General features: G+C 40.5%; 2 protein-coding genes across 3 annotated transcripts in view; both read left to right on the forward strand.

Annotated features, from left to right (window-relative positions):
* The window catches only part of STK31 (serine/threonine kinase 31), an 88,147-nt gene extending 85,238 nt beyond the window's left edge, over positions 1–2,909 (forward strand). For both annotated transcript variants that reach the window (XM_047097157.1, XM_047097158.1), the window contains one exon: positions 2,602–2,909. In XM_047097157.1, the coding sequence (XP_046953113.1) occupies positions 2,602–2,829 (228 nt within the window). In that variant the 3' untranslated portion in view covers positions 2,830–2,909. The remainder of the gene's footprint in view (positions 1–2,601) is intronic.
* Positions 2,910–8,183: 5,274 nt separating this feature from the next.
* On the forward strand, positions 8,184–8,964 carry LOC124524504 (rho GDP-dissociation inhibitor 1-like). Its single transcript, XM_047096807.1, is given in 2 exon segments — positions 8,184–8,703; positions 8,706–8,964. Coding segments are annotated over 2 exon segments (612 nt in total). The 5' UTR covers positions 8,184–8,252; the 3' UTR covers positions 8,867–8,964.
* The last annotated feature ends 963 nt before the right edge of the window (positions 8,965–9,927 follow it).

Genomic DNA, 9,927 nt, shown 5'->3' on the forward strand with positions numbered 1-9,927 from the left:
CTTTGGCTTCAGGTCATGATCTCATAGTTTGTGAGTTCGAGCCCCACATTGGGCTCTGACAGCCCAGAGCCTGCTTTGGATCCTCTGTCTCATCCACTTCTGTCCTCCCCACCAGTAAATAAACATCAAAAAAAATTTTTTTTTAAAAAAAGAAAAGTAAAAATGAATACATTGTATAAGTTTTTCCAAGTCAAATTCAAGATTATAGACATTTTACTTAAATTTAAATCTCCTCTTCCTTTTACACTAATTATCTTAATATTTATGATATTAGCAGTTACATAATAGCTTTATTCTACAACAAATGTAATAGTTTAGTAATAACAATGATATTATTAGAAATACTTAAGGTTCTTGAATATAGTTTTTAACATTTCTTGGTAGGTTATTCTATTTGTTCTTAGGATAAATCTCATTAGAATTTTATCCCACTAAGATCGTAAAGTCAAAATACATGTCTTAAAGTTACTTGAATTATTTTCTATATGATTATATCATCAGATACATAGTTAATTTTGGTTTTGATTTTTTAAAACATTTATTTATTTATTTATTTTATTTTCTTAAAAAAAATTTTTTTTTTCAACGTTTATTTATTTTTGGGACAGAGAGAGACAGAGCATGAACGGGGGAGGGGCAGAGAGAGAGGGAGACACAGAATCGGAAACAGGCTCCAGGCTCTGAGCCATCAGCCCAGAGCCTGACACGGGGCTCGAACTCACAGACCGCGAGATCATGACCTGGCGGAAGTCAGACGCTTAACTGACTGTGCCACCCAGGCGCCCCTATTTTATTTTAGTTTTGAGAGGGAGAGAGAGAACCAGCAGAGGAAGGGCAAAGAGAGGGGGGACAGAGGATCTGAAGAGGGCTCTGTGCTTACAGCAGAGAGACGGATACGGGGCTCAAATTCATGAACCAAACCATGAGATCATGACCTGAGCTGAAGTTGGATGCTTAACTGACTGAGCTACTCAGGTGCCCCTAAGTTTGAGTTTTAGAGAGATGATTTTTGTATTTGTTCTTTAATTGTGTTTTAAGATTTAGTGAAATTTAGTAATCTATGAGAGGGAAAAGCTTAAGGAAGAATTTTTTGTTTGTCATTACTTTTGGGAGTTGAGTAGTTTTTTCCCAGTACTTATATAATTTTATTTTTTACATTTAGATTTTTGATACATTTGGAATTATCCTTTGGTGTGAGGAATAGATCTGATCTTTTTCCATGGGGTATCCCTTTGTCCCAGTGCCTTTTATTAAAAAGTTATATCCTCCCTTCAAATGCCATTGTTTTGCATACTAAAATTTCATTTGTGCTGGAGTTTAGTTTTTCTAATTTGTTTCATTGGTTTGTTTTTTTCATATTTCAGTGTTATATTCTTTTAATTAACAGATTTTTACCTTTTAATACTTGGGAGGGCTAATTTCTTCCTCATTGCTATTTTTTATTAGAGCTTTCATGTCACTTTTTGCTTATTGTTTTTCTAAAAGATCTTTACAGTTAACTAAATCTAGTTCCAAAAAAAATGATTATTTTTTTTAGAATCGTGTAAGGTTTATAAATTAACTTAGGGAAAATTGACACATTTGTGATGAGAGTCTTTTTCCAAAATCCTGATATGATTTTCTACTTATTTTAAATCTACTTTTGTGGTTTTCACAAGCATGTGCTAATTTTTTCTCATTTAGATTTTGTAATTTTTAGTTGTTTATATCTGTTGAAGGTTCTGTCTTTAAATATTTTAAAAAACATTGTGTAGAGTGCAATGTGGGCATTGTCAATCATAAATTTAGCAGGTGTTTACTGAATATCTGCTATATCCCTACCACTGTGCTAGGGGATGTGTTGGGGATGAAGTGATATACTAAAATTTCTGATCTTGAGGATCTTAGAGTCTAATGAGGACAGTAGCAATAAATAGGTGATTTTTATTCAGTGTGAAATATGTTCTGTTAGGAGTCATCATAGAGAGGAAAAAAAGACATACCCAGATGCTTTGTCAGGCGGAAATAATGGAAGAGCAGTTTTATAGTGTTGTTTAAATTGATAATACAAATAACTTTGAAATAGTGATACCTAATAAATTCTGGCTCCCATGATGATGATGATATAAAAATTGAAAAAAAAATGAGAATGATGACAATGGTAGTGGTGGTTGAAGAGTTCCTAGAGGTGATAACCTCAAAACTGAAACCAGAGACAGTTGATCAGTAAAGGAGATTACCCTTCCAGACAGAGCTTCAGTGTAATAATTTCATAGTGTCAAACTCTGACCAGTGCCCTAAAAAAAGGGAAAAGGAATAATCTTAAAATACTCTTTTTTGGAATTTCACTTGTTTTTGAGGTATTTCAGCTGTGATTCTCTTTCCTATTACAGTTTTTCCTTGTAATTCAATGCCATTGTTTTATTATAGGAATAATAATTCCTTTCCAATAAAAATTAATTGAATTTTATAGAAATCGTAAAAAATCTAAATAAGAAAAATTGATTTTAGCTTTGTGTTATTGATTAAAAGTATTTTTGAATTGGATCCTCCTTCCTTATAGAGGTTTGTCTTTTTGTTTTGATTTTACTTTTGTTTTGTAACCTGTCTTTTTCCTTGCAGGATGATAATGTCAAATCCCTCCTCTATAGCTTGATCTATTGTAGAAGTTCAGTGACTGCTGAACAGGTTTGGAATGCTGAATGTTTCTTGGCACCAAAGGGGAAATCACCTCCAAACCCAGAAAAAGATACTGAATATACCCAATATAAAGAGGAAGAAGAATTAAAGACGGAGAACTTGAATAAATATAAGGAAAAGACAAGAAATGGTGAAGCCAACTTTGATTGATAGATTAGTATTTTTTTGTTGTTGCAGATGTTCCTTTTAAAACTGTTTAAATAAACAGAAAAAATCTGGAAGTGTTCTGGAGCTAGTTAGGTTGTGTCTAGTATTCAGTTGTGAAAAATAAAAGATGTTTGGCTATACAAAAAATTGTATACTTTGAAATTTCATTTAACTGGAGTTGTTATGGAAGGATTTTTTGTCTGTGGTTACTTTTTGAAATTGCATAATTAGACTATGATACTTACAGTAGAAAAGTTATTAGATTTTTGGACAAATCATATGCAGATTTTCAGTTATATGAGCCAGCTAATGGTGAAAGGTGATACATTCAACAAATGATAATTGGTTTTGTACTCAGTTCTGGAGATATAAAGGTGATTAAAACATTGTACACTTATAAAGCACACAGTCTATTGAGAAAGTCAGAGATACAAATGAATCTTCATAATACAATGTGGAATATCCAGTGATAGCTCTGTACAGAGCTTTATGGGAATGCACAGGAGGGATACTTACACTGTGGAAGAGGGATGTCATGGAAGGCATTCTGGAAGAGGTAGTACCTTAGTGAAATGTTAAAGAATGAGTAATAAAGTTGAAGGAGGGGCAAAAGTATCTTAATTGGCAGAGAAAACATTATAAAAGCACTGAAGGGAGATACAGTTTGTTGTGTTTAATAGTATAGGCAGGGAATAGTCCTATAGTAGGTGGGTGAAGGCTTTGTAAAAATAGTAAAATACTCAGACCTAATCATTTTATAGAAAATGTGGAGTCGTTGAAGAATTTTAAATAGCTTTACCTTCTTCAAAATCCGTCTTCTGCTTACTACCAGGATAGGAGGTAGGGAGACTGGTTAGAAGGCTGTTAAAATAAAGTAGGTGAGAAATGATGAAAACAAGGTCTAGAGAAATAGAGATAGTGCTGAAACTCATGGGACAAATTTATGAAATAATTAGAAGGCAGACCAGTTGAACTTGGTGATTGAAGTGTATATGGACTAAAGTAGTATGGTAGAGTATCTAGTTGCCTATTTAAAACCCAGCCTTCCTTTCTTTGTTAATAATAGGTCCCAGTTTCATTTGGGATGGTAATGTGTTTGCCTAAAAGACTACATTTACCATTTCCTAACCATTAGTTGAGGTCTTTTGCATAAGTTCTTGCAAATAAGGCTCCTTAAAAGGAGCTGACTTAGCTGGGAGATGTGCTCTTTTGCCTTTACCCCTTTTTTATTGCTTAGAAGTGAACATGGTGGTTAGAATTTAGGCAGCCTCCTTGGATCATGAAGTGACTTTGATGAAAGTCAGGATGAAACCCTGACTGGAGTGATGGAGTAGCAAGTTAGAAGGGGCTAATGTCCTTAATATTCTGGAACTTCTGTACCAGCCTCAACCTTTCATATTACTTGAGAGAATAAATCCTTACGTCAAAGTGTGGTCCCTGTACTAGCAGCTTCAGCATCACCTGAGAACTTACTAGAAATGCAGATTCTTGGCTCCATTCTAGACTTACTAAATGAGAATCCAGGGGTAGAGCCTGAAAATCTGTGTTTTAACAAGCACTTTAAGTCATATTCTAATCCACAGTAAAGAGAACCATTGCCACACGTTCAAGCCATTGCTACTTTTTGGGTTTCTTGTTTTATAGTAGAGCTTAGTTTTAGCTGATTCAGTTATAATGATGCAGTAGTTAGGTTTAAAGTAAACTTGGATAATTAAAAAGAACAAAGAATAGATCACTTTGTTTATACTCAGTGTTTAAAGAATTAGACCGGCATTTTCCAAATGTGTTTTGCTGAACACTAGTCCCTTGGGATGTTCAGCACAAAAAGAGTTCTGTGATTAGTTGTTTGGAAAATAATGAATGCTAAATTGGAGATTGATTATACACATTAGATGGTAACATTTCTAAAATGTCTAGAAAAGAAACTGTTTAGTTTTATTTAACCCAGTGTATGCCAAAATTGGTGAGATCCTTTTTTTTCCACATAATGCCTAGCAACTTTTCTCTTGTGAAACTGGGGTGCCAATCAGATTTTGTGGCATACTAAGGTAGTATTTATTTTTATTTATTGTTTTAAAATGGCAAATAATGATGTGTGATGAAAAGAGACAAATTCTTAAGTATCTCTTTAATGCCACATGTTTATTTAAAAAAATTTTTTTAAAAGTTTATTCATTTTTGAGAGAGGCAGAATAGGGGAGGGGCAGATAGAGAAAGGAGACACAGAATCTGAAGCAGGATCCAGGCTCTGAACTGTCAGCACAGAGCCTGACGCGGGGCTCAAACTCCCAAACCGCGAGGTCATGACCTGAGCTGAAGTCAGACGCCTAATCAACTGAGCTACCCAGGCACCCCAAATGCTACATATGTTTCTTGAAATATGTGTATATATGTTTAACGGCAATGCAAAGGCAAGTAGATATGTTCACTGTCCTGTGGGCAGTTTGAGAATGATGCAGTATAATGAGCTATAAGAAAAGCAATAATCTATGTCACTACAAGAAAGAAAGGCAAGAGAAGAATGATAAGGTTGAGGAATAGACATTTGAACCATTTTAGAGGAACAATGGAATTTCACTTGTTTGTAAATGGAGATGGTATTTCAGGCCAAGGGAATTAAAAGAGCTCAAAGAGTAGATTTGGGAAAAGGCAAGAATTTGGCTGGAGTATAGGACATTAATGGGGGAGCTGAGAATGGGCTTGGAAAAGTATTTTGCACATAGATCATAGAGGATTGTGAGTTCTATAAGAGATGAAACTATTAGAAACTTGTGAGCAGCTGAATTGCACAGTCCAGTTTATGTTAGAATAAAGTAGCTAATCAGGATGATTTGGGCAGGGAAATAATGGATGTGAGGAAAGAGTCAAGGATGGCACATTTCACTAAAGTAATTGAGGCAAATAACATGTCCTGTATTAGATCAAGGTACTGAAAAGGAGAGAATTAAGAATATGAACTTTTTCTGAAAAGAAATTTATGGGAAGCTTCTGGTTCATTTCATAGTATCAATGCTAAGTCATTTCAGGGTGTATTTAAATGTCAACATCTGTTAACTCAGCAAGTGACATGCTTTATCATTTCTTAGTTGTTGGTATAACATATCTTCTGTTATTAAAACTACATGTGGAAGCAGTTCTGGATTGGTCAGAGTAAGGACTTCTGAAAATATCCTCCATAAAAGCAATAAGAACACTGGCAGAATATTGTCAAAATCAACTTTTTCAGAACTCTGGGAATTAACCAAGGACTTGCATCAATTTGAAGAACATTTATTCAAGGAGAAACAGCTGAATCTTGGTAAGAATTGCAAGCTTTGTCATGTTTTAACTTGTCCTGTTCCCATGCCCCTGCCCCCAGCTCTGCAGTAGCCTCATAAACCAGCAGCCTTACAGTCATGTTAGCTATGAAAACCAATGGCTTAATAACCAATATTCTCAAAAAGCACCATTGCCAGGAATTGTCACTATTTGACCTATATGGCAGCTCTCTGGGAAAGCCCCATGCACAGGGCTTGTCTTTATTGACCTGAGTCAGAGTTTGCTCAGTGGAAAAACTCTTTTCCCAGGGCATATGTTGAAAAAAAAGTCATGGCATTTGTTGAACATCACAGCTGCCTGAGGTGGTAACACCTCAACACCTGTTGAGGGAAAACAGTTTAATAGGAAAATCTGGGAATGATGTTAATAGGCTGCTTTGAAAAACTGTAATGAATTCCTGGATTTCTAAAGGCTGTGGACATGTTCAAAGCTGTGTGTATGTCCTGCAAAGACTTTGATCTTTCACACTGGCTGATCTTGAGGTTCTGGAAAACAGGATGTGAAGGCTAAGGCAGAGTTGTAAACTTCCAGGGTGTTGAAAATGTGCTCTAAAATACAGCCTCTAAGCAAAGGTTCAGAGGTTTACTGGTTTCAGGCATTTTAAGGAAATGTCTGTCCAATTATTAACTGACCACTAAACAAAGCTCAACATGAAAAGAGTACACATTTCATAGAATTAGCCCAGGAAAGTCACTAAGTAAACATCATCATCATTGTTAATAAAAACTGGTAGTGACAATAAACTCTGGGTTGAGAGGGGAAAAAATCTGATTCCACAGTTGGAAATTGCTATATTTAAAATGTCCAGTTTTGAAAACAACAAAAGTGAGCGATGCAAAGAAACAGGAAAGAATGGTCTGTGTGCAAGAAAGAATAAGCAATCAAGAAACAATGTCCAAAGCAAGCCTGGATGTTGAACTTAGTACACAAAGAGTTTAGATCATCTATTATAAATATGTTCAAAGAACTATAGGAAACCATATATAAAGAATTGAAGGTATGAGAATAATATCTCCCCAAATAATATCAATAAAGAGAAATTATAAGAAAGAATCAAATAGAAATTAGGGAGCTGATAAGTATAATAACTGGTATGAAAAATTCATTAGAGAAGCTCAAGAGCACATTTGGATTGACAAAAGATCAGTGAATTTAAAGATGAGTCAGTTGGGATTATCTTGAATGAGGAACAGAAAGAAAAAGAAGAAAACTGAAAAGACTGAGGCTTCAATAGCACTGCTAGGAATTTACCCAAGGAATACAGGAGTACTGATGCATAGGGGCACTTGTACCCCAATGTTTATAGCAGCACTCTCAACAATAGCCAAATTATGGAAAGAGCCTAAATGTCCATCAACTGATGAATGGATAAAGAAATGGTGGTTTATATACACAATGGAATACTACGTGGCAATGAGAAAGAATGAAATATGGCCCTTTGTAGCAACATGGATGGAACTGGAGAGTGTTATGCTAAGTGAAATAAGCCATACACAGAAAGACAGATACCATATGGTTTCATTCTTATGTGGATTCTGAGAAACTTAACAGAAACCCATGGGGGAGGGGAAGGAAAAAAAAAAGAGGTTGGAGTGGAAGAGAGCCAAAGCATAAGAGACTGTTAAAAACTGAGAACAAACTGAGGGTTGATGGGGGGTGGGAGGGAGGGGAGGGTGGGTGATGGGTATTGAGGAGGGCACCTTTTGGGATGAGCATTGGGTGTTGTAGGGAAACCAATTTGACAATAAACTTCATATATTGAAAAGATAAAAAATAAAAAAAAACTGAGACACCAAAAAAAAAAAAAAAAAAAAGACCGAGGCTTGGGACCACCTTCAAGGATACCAACAGCACAATGGGAGTCCCAGAAAAGAGGGAGAGAGATGGAAAGAATATTTAAAGAAATGGCTGAAAATTTTCCAAATTTCATGAAAATTATGAATCTGCATATTCAAGTTTAGAAAACTCCAAGTAAGATAAACTTGAAGAGATCTACCACCAAACATACCATAAGCTATTAAAAGCTAAGCTAGATTCCGTGCGGGAGGGAGCGTGAGAGCGGCGCGGTCGAGCCTCCGGTGTGCCAGACCCAGTTAGAGTAAGTGAGCATGGCCGAGCAGGAGCCCACAGCTGAGCAGCTAGCACAGATTGCAGCCGAGAATGAGGAGGACGAGCACTCGGTCAACTATAAGCCCCCCGCCCAGAAGAGTATCCAGGAGATCCAGGAGCTGGACAAGGATGATGAGAGTCTGCGCAAGTACAAGGAGGCCCTGTTGGGCCGTGTAGCTGTGTCTGCTGACCCCAACGTCCCCAATGTTGTTGTGACCCGCCTGACCCTGGTGTGTAGCACAGCCCCCGGCCCCCTGGAGCTGGACCTGACAGGTGATCTGGAGAGCTTCAAGAAGCAGTCCTTTGTGCTGAAGGAGGGCGTGGAGTACCGGATAAAAATTTCTTTCCGAGTGAACCGGGAGATCGTGTCCGGCATGAAGTACATCCAGCACACGTACAGGAAAGGCGTCAAGATTGACAAGACCGACTACATGGTGGGGAGCTACGGGCCCGGGCAGAGGAGTACGAGTTTCTGACGCCCATGGAGGAGGCGCCCAAGGGCATGCTGGCTCGAGGCAGCTACAACATCAAGTCCCGCTTCACAGACGACGACAAGACCGACCACCTGTCGTGGGAGTGGAGCCTCACCATCAAGAAGGACTGGAAGGACTGAGCCCCGGGGGGCGGGCCTTCGGACAGACGGACGGACGGACCTGTCTGACGTGCCCCACCCCCACCGCCCCCACCCCATCCCAACCCCCTACCAAAGTGCTGACAGGCCTGCCCCCCCTCCCCCCACCCGCCCGCGGGCCCCCGGCCTCCACCTCCTCGGCGGCCTTGCCTTGCTGCTTCTGCCTGCGCTGGGGGGGTAGAGAGGGGAGGGAGCCTGCACCTCAGGCCTCCACCTCCCTTTCCATACCCCTTCAGGTTCCCTCCCACCCGTCCTAACCCGACTTGAGGCCCCGGCTTTTCCAAGGGAACCTCGTGGCCTTGGCAGTTGCCCTGAATCCTGTTCTTCGGGGGTGGGGTGGGGTGGGGTGGGGTGCATGATTGGAGGCCTCTTGGGGGCCGGCCACCCTCCTGCTTTCACCTGTCCCCGGTCAGTTCATCCATCGCTGTCAGTAACCGTCTAACCATGATGCCTTAACATGTGGAACGTGTGCTGTGGGGGCCGTCACTAACCTCTAACCACCCCCCCCCCCCGTGTCTGCATGAGCATGTGGTCTCCCCGGTCCCCGCCCCATCTGCGATCCCCGTGGCCCCGGGAAGTGTGTGGGATGTGCTGCTGCTCCCCTGCCCGCCAGGGCCTAGCCGGCCCCCTCCCCCGGCCAGGGCTGTGGGGCTGGCTCCAGGGGCTCTGGGAAAGCGAAATTGCCAAAACTGAAGTTGCCTCCGTTCCCATCCGGGAGGCCGGGTGTCCTCACGCCTCTGCCTTCTTTGTCCCGGTGGGCGGCGCTGGAGCCCACGGCCCCAGCAGACAGCCCTCGCCGGACAGAGCCAGCAGCCGAGCCTTATGTGTCCCACCCGGGCCTGCCGGCCCGGGGTCGCGTGCCTGGCCCGTCAGTATTTATTGCCTCCATACGTGCCGTCCTCTGGGCCCCCTGGCCTGCCACCTCTGCCCCCAGGCTCGGTGCCACCGTCCCCGGCAGGCCCTCCCCACACCCAGCCAGGACAACCGTGGGACCAAGCGCGCACAGTCGGAGCCCTCCCCTGTGCCTCCCCTCCCCTACCTTC

Source organism: Lynx rufus, unplaced genomic scaffold, assembly GCF_022079265.1.
Source record: "Lynx rufus isolate CCGP_SWC_20201006 ecotype Redwood Valley unplaced genomic scaffold, mLynRuf1.p SCAF_4, whole genome shotgun sequence".
Taxonomy (NCBI): Eukaryota; Metazoa; Chordata; class Mammalia; order Carnivora; family Felidae; genus Lynx; species Lynx rufus.